This window comes from Chiloscyllium punctatum, chromosome 46 (genome assembly GCF_047496795.1).
Source record: "Chiloscyllium punctatum isolate Juve2018m chromosome 46, sChiPun1.3, whole genome shotgun sequence".
Taxonomy (NCBI): domain Eukaryota; kingdom Metazoa; phylum Chordata; class Chondrichthyes; order Orectolobiformes; family Hemiscylliidae; genus Chiloscyllium; species Chiloscyllium punctatum.
Genome location: NC_092784.1, coordinates 33,005,320 through 33,025,371, shown reverse-complemented (window position 1 = coordinate 33,025,371; position 20,052 = coordinate 33,005,320). Strand labels below are relative to the sequence as shown.

The following is a 20,052-nucleotide window of genomic DNA, read 5'->3' as shown; positions in this document are numbered from 1 at the left end:
AGACAGAGGGTGGTGGTGGGGGGTTGTTTTTCAGACAATTAGGAAGGGGATTGGCACATTTTCTGACTCCCTCTGACCGGAACTGGTTGGGAATGGGATTATTATGCTTCTGCTTCTCTTCACTGGACAAAAAATAAAAGTTAACTGCAGATGCTGGAGATCTGAAACAAAAACTGAAATTGCTGGAGAAACTCAGCAGGTCTGACAGCATCTGTGGAGAGTAAGCAGTGTGAACATTAACATTGTGAAGAGAATGGGACTGCTGCTGTTATCTCAAAGGCTTTCTGCTCTGTCAGTGGCACCTCTGCACATGTGGGGTGTTAGTTAGCTCAGTTGGCTGAGCAGCTGGTTTGTGATGCAGAGTGCCACAAACAGTGAATGTTCAAGTCACATATATGGCAGCACGGTGGCTCAGTGGTTAGCACTGCTGCCTCGCAGCGCCAGGGACCCGGGTTTGATTCCAGCCTCAGGTGACTGACTGTGTGGAGTTTGCACATTGTCCCCGTGTCTGCGTGGGTTTCCTCCCTCAATCCAAAGATGTGCAGTTTAGGATGGATGGCTATGCTAAATTGGCCATGTTAGTCAGGGCTAAGTATAGGGTAGTTGAATGGGTCATTCTTCAGAGGGTCAGTGTGAATTTGTTGGGCCAAAGGGCCTGTTTCCATATTGTTGGGAATCTAATCTAATCTGACTGGGTTTGGTTTGGGAATGGGATTGCTGCTGTTCTGGTTCCTCCCCCTTACTGGGATAGGAATGCAAACTCAATTGCTGCTGTCCCTCGCCTCTCTCCCCCAGATTTAGAAAGTGAATGGGTTTGCTACTGATTGTTGGTTTCTAATTTAGAATAGAATCCCTACTGTGTGGAATCACGCCCCTTCGGCCCAACAAGTCCACTAAGATAAATACAAGGACTGCAGATGCTGGAAACCAGGTTCTGGAGTAGAGTGGCGCTGGAAAAGCACAGCAGGTCAGGCAGCATCCGAGGAGCAGGAAAAATCAACGTTTTGGGCAAAAGCCCTTCATCAGGAATAGAGGCAGTGAGCCTGAAGGGTGGAGAGATAAATGGGGTGGGGGAGTGGGAGAAAGTAGCATTGAATACAATAGGTGAATGGTCAGGGAGGAGTGAGTGTCATGGGGACAGTGCTGAGCTGCAAGTTTGGAACTGGGGGAAAGGGAAATGAGGAAACAGGTGACATCCACATTGATGCCCTGGGGTTCCCCAACCCTCCGAAGAGTATCGTATCTAACCGACATATCCCTGAACACCAGAGAGACTGGGACTATCACCCGAGACTAGACTCGAACCCAGGACCCTGGCGCTGTGAGGCAGCAGCACTAACCACTGAGCCACTCCCTGTTCACCGGCCTGGAAGAGATGATGGGCGGGGCCAATGACGTACTGAGAGGGCGGTGATTGTGAGGTCAGACGTGGGCGGGGCCAATGACGTGCTGAGGAGAGGGCGGTGATTGTGAGGTCAGACGTGGGCGGGGCCAATGACGTGCTGAGGAGAGGGCGGTGATTGTGAGGTCAGACGTGGGCGGGGCCAATGACGTGCTGAGAGGGCGGTGATTGTGAGGTCAGACGTGGGCGGGGCCAATGACGTGCTGAGAGGGCGGTGATTGTGAGGTTAGACGTGGGCGGGGCCAATGACGTAGAGAGAGAGCGGTGATTGTGAGGTCAGACGAGGGCGGGGTGACGGTGCGAGCATGCGCAGAGGTGCCGGTGACAGAGCGGAAAGCCTTTGAGAGTGGAGTCGGCGGGGAACCGAGCCGCCATGGCCGGGGAGGCCGTGCAGGTAGGAACCGGGGCCGGGGCCGGCTGATGTGTGAGTGATCACAGGCTACATCCGGACAGGCGGCTGTCCCCCTGGGCCGGCGGGACCGGGACCGGGTCAGCGCCGGTCCTTCAGACCCAGCGACACCGCCCCGGGTGGGAGGAGGCGGGGAACACCATGACTGACAGCTGGCCGCACCAATCAGTGAGGGGCAGGTGGCAGCGGTAACCAATCAGAGCTAAACAGGTCAGCTCCATTCTTGTCCACGGGGGGGCGTGTGGATTTGGAAGAGCAGGTCCCAGGGAGGGGACATCACACCCCCCCCAGGGTGGGGACATCACACCCCCCCCCCAGGGTGGGGACATCATACACACCCCCACAGGGTGGGGACATCATACACACCCCCCCCAGGGTGGGGACATCATACACACCCCCACAGGGTGGGGACATCATACACACCCCCCCCAGGGTGGGGACATCATACACACCCCCACAGGGTGGGGACATCATACACACCCCCCCCAGGGTGGGGACATCATACACACCCCCCCCAGGGTGGGGACATCATACACACCCCCACAGGGTGGGGACATCACACCCCCCCCCAGGGTGGGGACATCATACACACCCCCCCCAGGGTGGGGACATCACCCCCCCCCCCCCCCCCCAGGGAGGGGACATCATACACACCCCCACAGGGTGGGGACATCACACCCCCCCCCAGGGGGGGGACATCACCCCCCCCCCCCCCCAGGGTGGGGACATCACCCCCCCCCCCCCAGGGTGGGGACATCACACCCCCCCCCCCCAGGGTGGGGACATCACACCCCCCCCCCCAGGGTGGGGACATCACACCCCCCCCCCCCCAGGGTGGGGACATCACACCCCCCCCCCAGGGTGGGGACATCACACACACCCCCCCCAGGGTGGGGACATCACACCCCCCCCCCCAGGGTGGGGACATCATACACACCCCCCCCCCAGGGTGGGGACATCACACACACCCCCCCCCAGGGTGGGGACATCACACCCCCCCCCCCAGGGTGGGGACATCACACACACCCCCCCCCCAGGGTGGGGACATCACACCCCCCCCCCAGGGTGGGGACATCACACACACCCCCCCCCCAGGGTGGGGACATCATACCCCACCCCCCCAGGGTGGGGACATCACACCCCCCCCCCCCCCCCCCAGGGTGGGGACATCACACCCCCCCCCCCCCCCCAGGGTGGGGACATCACACCCCCCCCCCCCAGGGTGGGGACATCACACCCCCCCCCCCAGGGTGGGGACATCACACCCCCCCCCAGGGTGGGGACATCACACCCCCCCCCCAGGGTGGGGACATCACACCCCCCCCCAGGGCGGGGACATCATACACCCCCCCAGGGTGGGGACATCATACACACACCCCTCCCCCCAGGGTGGGGGAGAGGAGATTCACCCCCCAGAGAAGGGAGGGGGTGAAGCCCCTCAGGGTTGGGGAGGTGCTGCTGGTGATGAGGCACAAGACATTGTGCCTTGGGGGCTGGGTCTTTGAGTGAGGTCATGAGGAGATATGTACGGTGGAGCTGTGGGGGGAGGGAGTGCCCCATCCCACAGCGTCTCCCACCTGGAAGTTGTTGTGCTGTGTGTCTACTCGTGTTTTACTCTTTCTTTTAACTGAGTTAATGTTCTCCTTGTCTGACCGTGGTCTGTTAATCTGATGCTCCTACTACCTGCCAGGCGTTTTTCAAAAGAGTGAATCTGAAAGTGTTTCCTGTTAGGATTTATTTTTAATTTAGGAGAATTGCTGTCTGATCCTTCACTTTGGCCTTGTTTACATGTATGATGGAACTCCGGGTTCAACCTTGCATTGCTCCTCTAAGCGTCTCCCAGGAGTATTGCGACGTGTTGTCTAATTTAACAGGATGACCCCACCTCTCATTGTCCATTCAGGCAGAATGTTCGGAGTCAGTGTTCGGGGAGTTCAGTCTGGAAAGCAATTTGGATGGTAAAACTGTTCTCGTGTACACCTGCTGATTTAATGTTAACAGATCTATCAGAGTGGCATGCTTCTGTGTTGTAAAAGTGCAACACTTTTGGCTGGTTGTACAAGAGAGATTTGAATGGACAGTACTAAACAGGAGTGCAAGTAACTAGATAACTCTTCAGAAACAGCCAGTGTAACCAAGATAAGGTGAATGGACCCTAGTGTTATAAGATTCTGTCTTTAATTAGAAGCCATGTTGGATTTTTCTTTCATCTCTATGGGCTATATGTACAGCTTAGCTCTGGGCTACCAAATGAGCCCACTGGTTGTTTCTGCGTCCAACATATAGATGTGCTCTCCAGGCCTCTGCATCTGCTGCAGTGGCCCGTTGCAATTGGGGAAGCTGTAAGTGTATACCAAAACATAGAAGCCACATTGCATACTATTATACTGTTCCTTTATCATTGCTGGGTCAAAATCATTGTTTAATGGCAGTACATTGATTGTAGCCAGTGTAGACACAAAAAGGCTGTTTCCTCCAGTGTAAGAAACTGGAACGAGTGGAATGGTTTTTACAAAGTCCCCATTTAAGGCCGAGCTGAAGAGAATTTTCTTCTTCCTGTGGACTGAAGCGCTGTGTAGCTCTTCCTTAGTGGGGTGCAGGCAGGATTGTTGAAGATTTTTAATGCAGGATTAGTGAGACATCTTGACAAACAAGGGACTCTGAGGTTATGGGGGATGGAATTGCCTGGAAGATGGCACTGAGATTATAATCGAGTATGTTTTTATTGAGAGGTGGGATAGGCTTGAGGGGCTGAACAGCCTACTCTGAACCTGTATGTTTTCGAGGACAGCAGAGAGTGGCAATAATACCCACATCCTATGAACAAACTTGGGACAAAAGTAGCAAAGACAAAAGAAAAGGCAGATACAATCCTGGTTTGACCGAGGCAGATGCGAAAAGAGAGAATCCTGTGTCATGATTTCATAAATTGATCGTTATGATCTCAGTTGGTGAATTGTGTCCAGTTCTGGGCACCTGTCTGTGGGATAAAAGTTCGATAGGGTGCTCAGGCAATTTATTAGAATGAAAGTCTGAAGAGATTGGGATTGTTTTTCAAGGCAGAGCAGATTTCGTAAAGATACTTAAGTATATAAAAGGACAATATGTCTCCACTGACAGCATTGTAGTTAACCAAGGTATTATCAGAATGCATTGTCTGAAAGGATGGTGAAAGTAGTTTCAATTCTGACATTTGTGAGTGAACTGGTCAAATCCTTGAATATTCTGAATTGATGAAGAACAGGCAGCTAGCACGTATTCTTTCGGCTGAATGGCCTCCTGTGCTCTAAGGTTCTGTGATTCTCCATAACCGTGAGGGTAAGCTATCATGGGATTCTCAGTTCAAGCCCCACAGAATGATACTGTCCAATACAATAGGTCCTTTGGACCAATAAGTCTGTACTGCCAAGATGATGCTAAATCTGCATTAGTCCCACTATCTAGCACTAGGACTGGAGACTTGAATGTAATGACATTTCAAATGCTCATCCAAAAACGTTTTTAATGATTTTGCTGTCACTATACTCCAAGGTGCTCTCTGGTTGACCCTGACCATCCTCCAGATGAAAATTGTTTTGTATAAAGTCATTGCCCCCCCCCCCCCCCCCCCCCAGCAAGAACCTCCTGCCTTTTCCTTTAAAATTATGCCTCTTCAACCAAGGGGAACTGCTGCTTTCTGTCCACTCTCTCCATGCTGTAATAATGATACATCTCTATCAGGTGCCCCAGAACCTTCTGTATTCAAAGAAAACAGCCTGAACTTATTCAGCCTCTTCTCATAGCTGAAGCACTCCATCACAGGCACTATCCTGGTCAGTCTCCCCTTCAATGGAATCCTTCCTCTAGTGCGGTGACCAGAACTGTGCAAACTCCCCCAGGTTAGGCATAACAAAGTCTGAACAGCTCCGACATAAACTCCCTGTACGTATAATCTATGCCTCGAATGATAAAGCTAAGTATCCCATGTGCCTTCCTCACCACCCTATTGACCTGTCCTGGCACCTTTCGGGATTTGTGGTTTGTCTGAGCTTCCTGGTGTCCTACCATTCATTAAGTACTGCTTTATTCCAAAATGCGTCCCCTCACACTTATCAGGGTTAAATTCCATCTGCTGCTGATCTGTCCATTTGTTTACATCCTCCTGTTGCCCAAGACCACCTTCCTTACTGTCAACCACCTGGCCAGTCTTTAATGGCACTGCAAACTTCCTCATCTCCCTCTGCCACATTCTCATCTCATTTGGTTATGGAAATATGTCACAAACAATAAGGAGTTCATTAGTCAGCCCTGTGCTGTGTCACTGGGTACCAACCTCTGTTTTCTGCCACTGAGCTAAGTTTGAATCCAACTTGCCAAGTTACTTTGGATCCCATGTGCTTTTACCTTCATTATCAGCCTCCCATGTACAACCTTGACAAAGGCTTTCTGGAAATCTATCCATTCTTTCCCTAGTTTTCTATTCCCACTCCAACTCCATTGCTTGAGCACAATAATGCAGTCTGAGTTCCCAATGCTGCACTTTGATGTGCTCTATCAGTCTGTTTGGGTGGATGGAAAAGATCCCAAGGCATTATTGAAGAACTGCAGGGAGATTGAGCATTCTTGGCCCATATTTATCCTTCAATCAAACTGTTAAAAAGAAATTACTTGCTCCCTAACACAATGCATGTTCAGAGAATGCAGTATGTATATTGCATTTCTTGCATTAGGGCTTTATAAGCACGCTGAGAACACCTGGTGGTTGAGAAAGGTGCTATATGAATATAAGTCTTTGTTTCTGTAAACAGACTAGCTGTTTAAAACTGATTTGCAATTACCTTGAAACTGCTTGTTATCGACTGGGTTTGTATTGAATAGCCGGCCTGGGGTAAGGTGATGGCAGTGTCACGCCATCCAATGGTGTCGGTGATTCTACATTCCTGATGTGCTCAGAATCCAGCTGCATGCTAACCTCTGAGTATTTTCTCAGCAAATGTATTTATTGTGCAAAAGAGTGTCAAGGTCACCCAGACAAAGGGGGGTCCAGATTACTCGGCTATTGCCTTTCAGTTTAAAAACTGCAGTTTCTCCAATGTGGAGATCAAGATCCTGCATGTACTAGATTAAGGAAGGCTTGTGGATGTTGATTACTTTGATATTTCTCTGGACTTGTATTTAATGAAGTTTGAATCGATAGATTTGGTTTAATCTATGTAAAAGCTGCAGACTGGCCGGAAAGTTTCTGGTCTAATTTTAGAACCAGTTTCACAGCCGGGCGGTGGATGAACAAAACCTTTGATGGTTTGTCTTCATTTCCTCTTTAACTCGTCAAGCCTGGGTCAAAAGTGAAGTGGACAGATCTCTATCAAAATAACATTTTATCTCTCTTATATTTAAGGAAAAAACATCTTGCCTGACAAGACACTGGGGAAGCTTTCACTGAGGGGAACGTTGTGCTATAGAGTCATAGTCAGAGAGATGTACAGCATGGAAACAGACCCTTCGGTCCAACCCGTCCATCCCAACCCAATCTAGTCCCACCTGCCAGCGCCCGGCCCATATCCCTGTAAACCCTTCCTATTCATATACCCATCCAAATGCCTCTTAAATGTTGCAATTGTACCGACCTCCACCACTTCCTCTGGCAGCTCCTTCCATACAGTGAAACAGTTGCCCCTTAGGTCTGTGGCTTTCGATTGGGTTGGTGAAGCAGAATGGGGGACTGGATTGGGTGTGACATGCTCAAGGCAGAGGACAGCGGAGAACGGAAGAGGCAGTTGCTTCAGAGTCCAAACTAACACCTGCTTCCCACAATAGTGAGTAACCTGTGGCTAACGTGGAAGGCAGAAGAGTCGAGTGATTCTCCATCGGAACTGCTCTGCCTCCCCTTCGCCGATACTGCCAGCTACTTCTGTTTTGTTTCTGACCTCCAGCCTCCACTCTTTTTGGTTTTCCTTAAATCTAGTTCTGGGGGCTAAAGGGATCAAGGTGTATGGGGAGAAAGTGGGAGCGGGGGACTGAGTCGGATGATCAGCCAGGATCCGACTGAATGGTAGGGCAAGCTTCAAGGGATGCAAGGTCTGCTCTCACTTTGGTTTTCTGTGTTTCTGTCCCTCACATTATGGACCTTTTACATCACTTGTATCAGAATTGGCGAGTGTGTTGTATTCCAGTGGTTTGTGCTGTTTTCCAGCTGCATCAGGTTTTGACCCTGTTCAGTTAGATAGGATGTTCTTGTTTGATTTTGAGCCAGTCAGTGAGGTGATGGAGCAGGAGTTGTACACAAACATTTTGATGATTTCCTCTAAGGGTGCTGAGAGTCATTTGGAAGATGTTTGACTATTATGAATGTTGCTGTTGTTTATCGTCCTTGTTTACATACCCCTGCCTATCTGGCATGGCAAGTGCACTCTAACCTGCAGACCTTTGGATACTGGGAGGAAACCAGAGCACCCAGAGGAAACCCACACAGAGTCCAGCCCAACAAAGCAATTATCAATTTGTAAGCGCTTCCAATGTGCCTACAGTGGGTGGGAAGATCAGGAGAATTTCCTCTCGGCCAGAACCATGTGCTAGTTTCAATGTAATTGTGAACAAGTGCTGAATGTAGGTTTGCTCGCTGAGCTGGAAGATTCATTTCCAGACATTTCGTTACCCTGCTTGGTAACATCTTCAGTGGGCCTCCGGCAAAACAATGCTGAAAATTCCTGCTTTCTATTTATATGTTTGGGTTTCTTTGAGTCAGTGATGTCATTTCCTGTGGTGAAGTCACTTCCTGTTCCTTTTCTCAGGAATGAGGTCTAACTTGACATGTCTGTTGATAGAGTTCCAGTTGGAATGCCATGCTTCTAGGAATTCTCGTGCATGACTCTGTTTGGCCTGTCCTAGGATGGATGTGTTGTCCCAGTCAAAGTGGTGTCCTTCCTCATCTGTATGGGAGGATGTTAGTGAGAGAGGGTCATGTCTTTTTGTGGCTAGTTGGTGTTCATGTATCCTGGTGGCTAGTTTTCTGCCTGTTTGCCCAATGTAGTGTTTGTTACAGTTGCATGTTATTTGGTAAATGACATTAGTTTTACTTGGTGTCTGTATAAATAACTTTCATCTAAAACCTCAATCTGAGCTCCAAATCTTCTCAAAACTCAGAACAAGTGCTTTTGCACACGTGGACCATCTCCCGACCTGAAACTACAGCCGTACCAAACGGTGTGGTGGCTCAGTGGTTAGCACTGCTGCCCTACAGTGCCTGGAAACAAATTCCAGCCTCAGGCGACTGTCTGTGTGGAGTTTGCACATTCTCCCCGTGTCTGCGTGGGTTTCCTCCGGGTGCTCCGGTTTCCTCCCACAGTCTAAAGATGTGCAGGTCAGGGTGAACTGGCCGTGCTAAATTGCCCAGAGTGTTCAGCAATGTGTAGGTTCGATACATTTATCGGGGAAATGTAGAGCAGTAGGGGAGGGGAATGGGTCTGGGTGGGATGCTCTTCAGAGGGTTGGTGTGGACTTGTTGGGCCTAATGGCCTGTTTCCACATTGTAGGGATTTGATGATGTATGATCTATAAAGCCATTTCCATTATTGTATCTCTCAGTCCCAGCCTACAAGGAAACATTTTCTGTCTGGAAACTGGACTGAACATTACAGTAGGATGTCAAATTCTATAACTAAACCAATATTATCAAGGCACGCTGCTGTAATTTTTCTGTTCATTAAATGTGGGCAAAATCTTATAGTTTCAACTTAGATGTCACCAGATTGTCTATAATACTACATAATTACATGTCACTTTGTGTATTTAATCGCTGTCAATTAATTGTTCTCATATTCAATATAAAAATCTTTCAAAATATTGAAAAGATAGGGTCTGCACCACTGTGTGTGTGTGTGTCTTGCTGTGCCATGCTCTTCCCACTGTGTGTGTGTGTGTGTGTGTGTGTGTGTGTGTAGTCTGTATGTTGGTAATGAAGTGTTAACGTTTGTGTTAAGTGGATGACTGTTTTAGCCTCCTCCCAATGTCACTGTTGGCTGTTTTGATTCACTTCTCTTCACTGGCTGGGACAGAACAAACCACTTGATGCAGTACCGATTCTGGGTGCTGACAACATACTAGCTGTCATGTTGACGTCCCCTTTTCAAAATTAGCTACACCTCTGGCCAAGCTATCACAGTATGACTACAACATGGCATTTTGCCTGATGGAGCAAACGTTGCTAGATATGTGTTCCCCACAAAATCCGGACCAATTCAGTCTTTTTGTTCCTGTCCCATCAAACCTCATTTAGTGGTCTGCAAAGTGATTGCTATCTATTGGTAACAATGCTATCAGATGATGTTTGCTCCCAACAGCACATTTACCAATGCTTTGTTCAGAGCTCCCCCAGGACCAATTGTCTTTATTATAATGAAATTTACAAACTAAATCTGGACAAAATAGCTCTATTTCAGAGGTGAAAATGACTGCTCATGACACCTAGGTGTGAAATGAAAGAACGTGAGTGTTAAGTGAAGTTGAAAGGGACTTGGTGAAAACTTTCTTGTTGGTAGAATTATGCCTAGCATAGAGATTGTTTTGGAGGCCATTATAATTGCAGCAGTTTCTCAGTGTTATGGTTGAGGTCTAGTTATCATAACTTCATGACAACAAGGTGGTTAGTTCGGGGAGGAATCAAAGAAGTGTATTGGTAAAGTGTTCCAACTTGCTATATTTCCATTAGGAAAGAATATAAAATCCAAAAGTTTATATTGCATGAAAGGAAGGTGCTCACAGCTTGGTAGGCAGACACTCATTGGATGAGGCACTACCACGTAGAATACACCATAGAATAATGATTCCGAAAGCTTATGTTGAAATTAAGGAAAAAGGTACATTGCCTCTGGTCAAGGTATTGCTGTAAGAATGCCTCACAATAGCTGTCTCCCTACCTTTTGTTTAATTGGAATACATGCAACGTCTGGACTTGCTGCTTGAAAAGGACAGGGGCGGTGTGTGTATCTATGTTGCATCTAGCAAGTTCAAGTAATCTCACTGCAAACCTGACTGATCATCTTAAATTAGTGGAATGGAATTCTTTGATAGGAGTTTGTGATAAACCTTTATTAAATACTGTTTAGCTTCAGTGTATGTTTTCCAGGTGTTAGTAAGGATGGCTTTGAATTGTTACTGGAAATAGGGACTGAAGTTATGTTGGGAGATTGGAGAAGCTGAGGCAGTTTTCCTTGTTTTGAGACTATTGAGGAGAGATTTAATGGAGGTTTTCAAAAGGAAGAAAGGAGTTCAACTATTCCCATTGGCAGAGGATGTAGGTGACCAGGTTTATGGTGAATAGCTGTGATCTGAAATGCATTTGTTGAGAGGTTGGTGGAGGTGGGGAATCATTTGCAGACCCATGAGGTAAGGCCGGTGGACTGAGACCAGCTATTGCAGAGCACTAGAGTATCCTTCTCCTGTGATTTAGATTAGATTGAGATTCTCTTCTTCCATTCTGAGATGAGGAGTGGGGATGTTCACTGACGATTGTGCAAATGTTCAGCACCATTGCTGGCAACTGAGATAATGAAGCAGTCCGTGTCGGCATGCAACAAGAGCGTGGCTACTTTCAGACTTGGGCAATGACTGGTGTGTAACCTTTGAGCCATGCAATGCCCGTTTCAAACCAGACCAAATCTAACCATGTTTCTCCCTTTGCCTTTCAGCATGATTCTTGCTGGATATTCCACCACCAACAACTTTGCTGGGGTGGGGGTGGAGGGGGGGCGGGGGGGGGGAGTGGGAGGGATGGTTAATTAAAGTTGAACTGGACAACTGGATAAATATTATGGCGACAGCTGCAGGTCAGAGGCCAGAGGTTCTGCATTGCATAACTTGCCTGTATTTCTTCATGGTTTGTGGGTGGAATCTGTACACAAAAAAAAGCTTGTAGCCATGGGCAGTTGGGGATGTGTGATGAACGCTGCCTTTCCTCTGATAATTGAGTCACACGAATTAGATTTCAAAATTCTCCTGTCATCCATTCTCCCTCACTTCTTTCTCGTTCTCCTCTCCTCCCCTCTCCCTCCTGCAATCATCCATTTTGCTTCCCTTTCCAATCCCATCCTCCCTCTTTTGCTTTCTTCTCTTGTGAGTAGGAAAGTAGGCCAGACTCTTGTGGTTTTTATAGCTTCATAGCAAAAGGGAAGTGCAGCTCGCTATTGTTGTCCGTTGAATCCATGTTTCGTTAGATGGTAAAACTGCGGTTGAAATGGGTATCTAGAGAAAAACAAAGCCATTTGTCTGGGCTTTGGAGCCGAAGGGGATAACGCATTGTTGTCTTCCTTATTTGTAAATACTTATCTGCTTCAGGCAGGCACTTAATACTTGTCTGTGTGGAGGGAATGAGTTAAATCCAGGTCCAGCTTGAGCCATTGAAATGTGTATAGTCTGTGCCAATTGCTGTTGAGACTTTAAGTTCATGAATTCTCTTTCCCATTGCCTTTGAAACCTATCTTAACTTTAACTCACTGTTTGAAATGTACCTTGAACCGATCATTTTGGTTATCTGCAGTCATATCACCTTAGTGGCTCATCAGCCAATTCTGTTGAATTAAAATACTGGATAAAAGCAAATGACTGCGGATGCTGGAATCTGAAACCAAAAGAGAAAATGCTGGAAAATCTCAGCAGGTCTGGCAGCATCTGTAAGGAGAGAAAAGAGCTGACGTTTCGAGTCTAACTGGCCCTTTGTCGAAGCTAAAAAAAAAAGTGAGAAAGATGAAGGTATTTATACTAGGCTGAGAGAAGGTGAGTCATGGCTCCAGAAGCAAAGGTAACAATAAAGAGGTGATAATGACAGTGCATAGAGAGATTATAGGGAGATTAGGAGCTGTGAATGACCAAGGCTGAAGCCAGTGCTATGTGACAAAATATGTGGGGGAAGGGGTGAAGCAGAGGCAAAATGGAAAATGGGGGAAGAGGAGAGAAAAAGGGTGATGAGAGAGGGGGGAGCAAGAGAAAGAGACAATCAAGAAATAACAGGTAAAAACAGTGAAAAAAATTTAAAAAGGGATAAATAAAATCAATGAAATAAAATTACAGAGCAGAATGAAAACAGGGGGGTCGAGATGGGATAATTATCTGAAGTTGTTGAATTCAGTGTTGTGACTGGCAGGCTGTAACGTGCCTAGTTGGAAGATGAGATGCTGTCCATCCAGTTTGCATTGAGCTTCACTGGAACATTGCAGCAGGCCAAGGACAGACATGTGGGTATGGGAGCAGGATTGGGGGTTGAAGTGGCAAGCCACGGGAAGGTCTGGGACCTGATTGTGTACAGACTGGAGGTGCTCAGCAAAGAGATCACCCAGTCGGCGTGTTGTCTCTCCGATATAGAGGAGACCACATTGGGAGCAACGAATGCAATAGACCAAATTGAAGGAGGTACAAGTGAAGCTGCTTAATCTGAAATGAGTGTCTGGGGCCTTGGATGGTGAACATGGAAGAGGGAAAGGGGCAGGTGTTGTACCTTCTGTGATTGCATGGGAAGGTGCGAGGAGTGATGGGGGAGGTGCGAGGAGTGGGGCCGGGTGTGATGGAGGAGTGCGCTAGGTTGTCCCGGAGGGAACGATCTCTGTGCAGTGCAGACAGGGGGAGGGAAGGGAAGATGTGTTTAGTGGTGGCGTCGTGTTGGAGTTGGCGAAAATGGCAGAGGATTATTCTTTTGCATGTGAAGGCTGGTAGGGTGAAAGGTGAGAACAAGTGGGTCCCCATCCTTGTTTTGGGAGAGACGGGGTGAGGGGTTGTGGCGTGGGAGATGGACCACACACTGTAGAGAGCCCTGTCAACAACTGTAGGTGGGAAGCCACAGTTGGAGAAGAAGGAGCACATATTAAGAGTACCACTTTGGAAAGTGGCCTCATCAGAACGAATGAGGCAGAGGTGAAGGAGCTGAGAGAAAGGGATAGAGTCCTTACAGGACGTAGGGTGAGAAGGGCTGTAATCCAGATAGCTGTGGGAGTCAGTGGGCTTGTAATGGATATTAGTGGATCGACTAGATTAGATTAGATTAGATTAGATTAGATTACTTACAGTGTGGAAACAGGCCCTTCGACCCAACAAGTCCACGCCGCCCCGCCGAAGCGTAACACACCCATACCCCTACATCTACATTTACCCCTTACCAAACACTACGGGCAATTTAGCATGGCCAATTCACCTGGCCTGCACATCTTTGGACTGTGGGAGGAAACCGGAGCACCCGGAGGAAACCCACGCAGACACGGGGAGAACGTGCAAACTCCACACAGACATTCGCCTGAGGCGGGAATTGAACCCGGGTCTCCAGCGCTGTGAGGCAGCAATGCTAACCACTGTGCCACCATGCTGCCCTTACAGGCTATTGCCGGAAATGGGGACAGAAAGGTCAAGGAAAAGAAGGTAAATATTGGAGATGGACCAGGTGAAAGTGATGGAGGGATGGAAACTGGAAACTGGAAACGAGGTTTATGAATTTTTCCAGGTCTGGCTGAGAGTGTGAAGCCGCACCGCCAATTCTGTTGAATTGTCCCTTGAAGTGTTTGAGTGTTCTTAGAACCTTGAATGTTTAAATGGGCTTGTAGCTAGGCCTCCCTGGAATCACCAATCTTGGTTGGATTTCTCTCACCGTTCTACAGCAATTTAAGAAGGTCATGGCTGTTTTGTAGAGGAATAAGATGGTATTATTTTCTGGGTCTGTAGGTTGTGAAGGAGCAAAAATGGCCGTTGCAGTGATATGTACTTCTTGTCAGATGTGGGAGTTTAAAGAGAGTTTAAAGGTTACTGTGTGGATTATATGTGCCATAAATGCACATTATGGATTATATGTGCCATAATACTGTGGGGGGGTTGGCGGGTGGGACCCAGGGAGATAGTGAGGAAAGAGATCAATCTGAGACAGGTACAGCTGAGAACAGAAGTGAGTCAAACAGTCAGGGCAGGTAGGGACAAGGTAGGACTAATAAATTAAACTGCATTTATTTCAATGCAAGGGGCCTAACAGGGAAGGCAGATGAACTCAGGGCATGGTTAGGAACATGGGACTGGGATATCATAGCAATTACGGAAACATGGTTCAGGGATGGGCAGGACTGGCAGCTTAATGTTCCAGGGTACAAATGTTACAGGAAGGATAGAAAGGGAGGCAAGAGAGGAGGGGGAGTGACATGTTTGATAAGGGATAGCATTACAGCTGTGCTGAGGGAGGATATTCCCGGAAATACATCCAGGGAAGTTATTTGGGTGGAACTGAGAAATAAGAAAGGGATGATCGCCTTATTGGGATTGTATTATAGACCCCCCCCAATAGTCAGAGGGAAATTGAGAAACAAACTTGTGAGGAGATCTCAGTTATCTGTAAGAATAATAGGGTAGTTATGGTAGGGGATTTTAACTTTCCAAACATCGACTGGGACTGGCATAGTGTTAAAGGTTTAGATGGAGAGGAATTTGTTAAGTGCGTACAAGACAATTTTCTGATTCAGTATGTGGATGTACCTACTAGAGAAGGTGCAAAACTTGACCTACTCTTGGGAAATAAGGCAGGGCAGGTGACTGAGGGGTCAGTGGGGGAGCATTTTGGGGCCAGCGACCATAACTCTATTCGTTTTAAAATAGTGATGGAAAAGGATAGACCAGATCTAAAAGTTGAAGTTCTAAATTGGAGAAAGGCCAATTTTGACGGTATTAGGCAAGAACTTTCGAAAGCTGATTGGGGGCAGATGTTCGTAGGTAAAGGGATGGCTGGAAAATGGGAAGCCTTCAGAAATGAGATAACAAGAATCCAGAGAAAGTATATTCCTGTCAGGGTGAAAGGGAAGGCTGGTAGGTATAGGGAATGCTGGATGACAAAAGAAATTGAGGGTTTGGTTAAGAAAAAGATGGAAGCAAATGTCAGGTATAGACAGGATAGATCGAGTGAATCCTTAGGAGTAGAAAGGCAGTCGGAGTATACTTAACAGAGAAATCAGGAGGGCAAAAAGGGGACATGAGATAGCTTTGGCAAATAGAATTAAGGAGAATCCAAAGGGTTTTACAAATACATTAAGGACAAAAGGATAACGAGGGAGAGAATAGGGCCCCTCAAAGATCAGCAAGGCGGCCTTTGTGTGGAGCCACAGAAAATGGGGGAGACACTAAATGAATATTTTGCATCAGTATTTACTGTGGAAAAGGATATGGAAGATATAGACTGGAGGGAAATAGATGGTGACATCTTGCAAAATGTCCAGATTACAGAGGAGGAAGTGCTGGATGTCTTGAAACGGTTAAAGGTGGATAAATCCCCAGGACCTGATCAGGTGTGGGGAAAAATCTTCGAGGGGAAACTGAGGACTGCAGATGCTAGAGGTTAGAGCTGAAAATGTGTTGCTGGAAAAGCGCAGCAGGTCAGGCAGCATCCAAGGAACAGGAAAATCGACGTTTCGGGCATGAGTCCTGAAGAAGGGCTGATGCCCGAAACGTCGATTCTCCTGCTCCTTGGATGCTGCCTGACCTGCTGCGCTTTACCAGCAACACATTTTCAGCCCTGATCAGGTGTACCCGAGAACTCTGTGGGAAGCTGGAGAAGTGATTGCTGGGCCTCTCGCTGAGATATTTGTATCATCGATAGTCACAGGTGAGGTGCCGGAAGACTGGAGGTTGGTAAACGTGATACCACTGTTTAAGAAGGGTGGTAAAGACAAGCCAGGGAACTATAGACCAGTGAGCCTGACATTGGTGGTGGGCAAGTTGTTGGAGGGAATCCTGAGGGACAGGGCGTACATGTATTTGGAAAGACAAGGACTGATTAGAGATAGTCAATATGGCTTTGTGCATGGGAAATCATGTCTCACAAACTTGATTGAGTTTTTTGAAGAAGTAACAAAGAAGATTGATGAGGGCAGAGCAGTAGATGTGATCTATATGGACTTCAGTAAGGCGTTTGACAAGGTTCCCCATTGGAGACTGATTAGCAAGGTTAGATCTCATGGAATACAGGGAGAACTAGCCATTTGGATACAGAACTGGCTCAAAGGTAGAAGACAGAGGGTGGTGGTGGAGGGTTGTGGTAGATTAGATTAGATTAGATTAGATTACTTACAGTGTGGAAACAGGCCCTTCGGCCCAACAAGTCCACACCGCCCCGCCGAAGTGCAACCCACCCATACCCCTACATCTACCCCTTACCTAACACTACAGGCAATTTAGCATGGCCAATTCACCTGACCTGCACATCTTTGGACTGTGGGAGGAAACCGGAGCACCCGGAGGAAACCCACGCAGACACGGGAGAATGTGCAAACTCCACACAGAGTCGCCTGAGGCGGGAATTGAACCCGGGTGTCTGGCGCTGTGAGGCAGCAGTGCTAACCACTGTGCCATCGTGCCGCCCACAGACTGGAGGCCTGTGACCAGTGGAGTGCCACAAGGATCGGTGATGGGTCCTCTACTTTTTGTCATTTACATCAATGATTTGGATGTGAGCATAAGAGGTACAGTTAGTAAGTTTGCAGATGACACCAAAATTGGAGGTGTAGTGGACAGCGAAGAGGGTTACCTCAGATTACAACAGGATCTGGACCAGATGGGCCAGTGGGCTGAGAAGTGGCAGATGGAGTTTAATTCAGATAAATGCGAGGTGCTGCATTTTGGGAAAGCAAATCATAGCAGGACTTATACACTTAATGGTAAGGACCAAGGGAGTGTTGCTGAACAAAGAGACCTTAGGGTGCAGGTTCATAGTTCCTTGAAAGTGGAGTCGCAGATAGATAGGATAGTGAAGAAGGTGTTTGGTATGCTTTCCTTTATTGGTCAGAGTATTGAGTACAGGAGTTGGGAGGTCATGTTGCAGCTGTACAGGACATTGGTTAGGCCACTGTTGGAATATTGCATCCAATTCTGGTCTCCTTCCTATCGGAAAGATGTTATGAAACTTGAAAGATTTACAAGGATGTTGCCAGAGTTGAAGGATCTGAGCTACAGGGAGTGGCTGAACAGGCTGGAGCGTCGGAGGTTGAGGGGTGACCTTATTGAGGTTTACAAAATCATGAGGGGCATGGATAGGGTAAATAGGCTAAGTCTTTTCCCTGGGGTGGGGAGTCCAGAACTAGAGGGCATAGGTTTAGGGTGAGAGGGGAAAGATATAAAAGAGACCTAAGGGGCAACTTTTTCACACAGAGGGTGGTACGTGTATGGAATGAGCTGCCAGAGGATGTGGTGGAGGCTGGTACAATTGCAACATTTAAAAGGCATTTGGATGGGTATATGAATAGGAAGGGTTTGGAGGGATATGGGCCGGGTGCTGTCAGGTGGGACTAGATTGGATTGGGATATCTGGTTGGCATGGATGGGTTGGACCAAAGGGCCTGTTTCCATGCTGCACATCTCTATGACTCTGTGACTATGTCTCTGCAGTTAAGAATTCCACAGATTCACCATCCTCTGAGAAATGAAAAGATGCAGTTGCAGATCACTAAATTGCTGGGTTGCTGAAGGAGGCCATTCGGCCCTTGTGCATGCACCAACTCTTTTATCTAGTCCCAATTTCCTGCCTTTTTCCCCACTTCCATCCAAGTAAACATTCAGTACCACCTTGGGTACCTCCGTTGAACCTGCTTCGATATTTCTAGGCAGTATCTTCCATCTCCTGATGACTCAGTGTGAAAGATTTTCTGTCCCTCCCATCGCCCTTGCCTTAGTTAGCCTAACATCAAGCATGGGCAGAAATGATTGTGTCTGCTATATTTTTAAAAAAGTGACAGTAGAATGCTTGGAAAGCATTAATGGGATTGGATAAATCCAGCAAGGGTTTATGAAATAGAAATCCCGTTTAACAATTCGAATTGCATTTTTCTTGAGGTGTAAGTAGTAGAAAGATAAGAAAGAATTACATTAGATTCCCTACAGTGTGGAAACAGGCCCTTCGGCCCAACAAGTCCACACTGACCCTCCGAAAAGCGACTCACCCATTCCCCTACATTTACCCCTGACTAATCCCCATGGGCAATTTAGCATGGCCAATTCACCTGACCTGCACATCTTTGGACTGTGGGAGGAAACCGGAGCACCCGGAGGAAACCCACGCAGACACGGGGAGAATGTGCAAACTCCACACAGACAATTGCCTGAGGCAGGAATCGAACCTGGGTCCCAGGCGCTGTGAGGCAGCAGTGTTAACCACTGAGCCACCATTGATGGGTGTCGTTTAGTTGGATTTTCAGAAGATTTCTGTTAAGGTTTCACGTGAGATTCGTGGGCACATTTAAAGCCCATCAGATATGGGAATAATGTATTAGAATTGATTGACAAATAGGAAATGGTGAGTGAATATAAACAGGTTTTTTTCAAGTGGCAGACAGTGATGATTAGGATAATGTTACAAACAATACTGGGCTCCAGGTACTTAACAATAAACGGCTTGACTGAGAGAACCCAAGGCAACATTTCCAAGGCTGCTGATGGCAAAAAGACTTTGTGGAGTTGAGGTTTATGGAGAATTCAGTGTGATTTCGACACATTGAGTGAGTGGCCAAGCACGAGGTGGATGCAGTACAATGTGGCAAAATATTATTATACGCTTCAATGTAAAAAAGAGAAAAGCAGGATATTTCAATCATAGTGTAAGGGGCCTTGGTATGACCACAACTGATGTATTACATGCAGTCTTAGTCTGCCTACTTAAGAAAGGGGGGGATGTAATGAGGGTTCAATAGGTTAATATCAGTCCTGTCCTATGAGCAGGGATTGATTGAATTGGGTCTGTATTCATTAGAATGTAGAAGGATGAGAGGGGATTTGATGGAAATGTGAAATTCTAGCAAGGTTAGACAGAGTAGATGCAGGGGTGATGCTTCTCCTCAGGACTCTAGAACAGTGGTCACAGTCTCCGGTTATGGATAAACCATTTAATACAGAGATAAAGAAACAGTTGTTTCTGAAAGGATAGTGAATCTGTGGAATTCTCTACCACAGAAGATTGTGAAGTCGCTGAGTATATTCAGGGAAGAGATTTTAGATTTGATAGGCATCTGAGGTATGGGAGGAAGGTGGGAATCTGACCTCGATGGTCAGCTGTGATCATGTTGGATGGTGGAGTCACCTTGAATGGCCTCACTCATGCTCTCGGTGATTACCAAATCCTTCTGTGCTGTCGGTTCCTGTAGTCCTTCTGTATTTACAAAAAGGTTTGAAAGCTCATTTCAAATTTGGGTATGACTTCTGAAATGAGATTGACTAGGTTAGGATTGTTTACGCTGGAGTTCACACGAATGGGGGGTGGGGGGGA

At 47.3% G+C, this 20,052-nt stretch overlaps 1 protein-coding gene across 1 annotated transcript in view; it reads left to right on the top strand.

Moving 5' to 3' along the window:
* Nucleotides 1–1,693: 1,693 nt before the first annotated feature.
* The window catches only part of pkn1a (protein kinase N1a), a 197,017-nt gene continuing 178,658 nt past the window's right edge, over nucleotides 1,694–20,052 (top strand). The window contains exon 1 of the mRNA XM_072564263.1: nucleotides 1,694–1,796. Coding sequence (XP_072420364.1) covers nucleotides 1,776–1,796 — 21 coding nt within the window. The 5' untranslated portion in view covers nucleotides 1,694–1,775. The remainder of the gene's footprint in view (nucleotides 1,797–20,052) is intronic.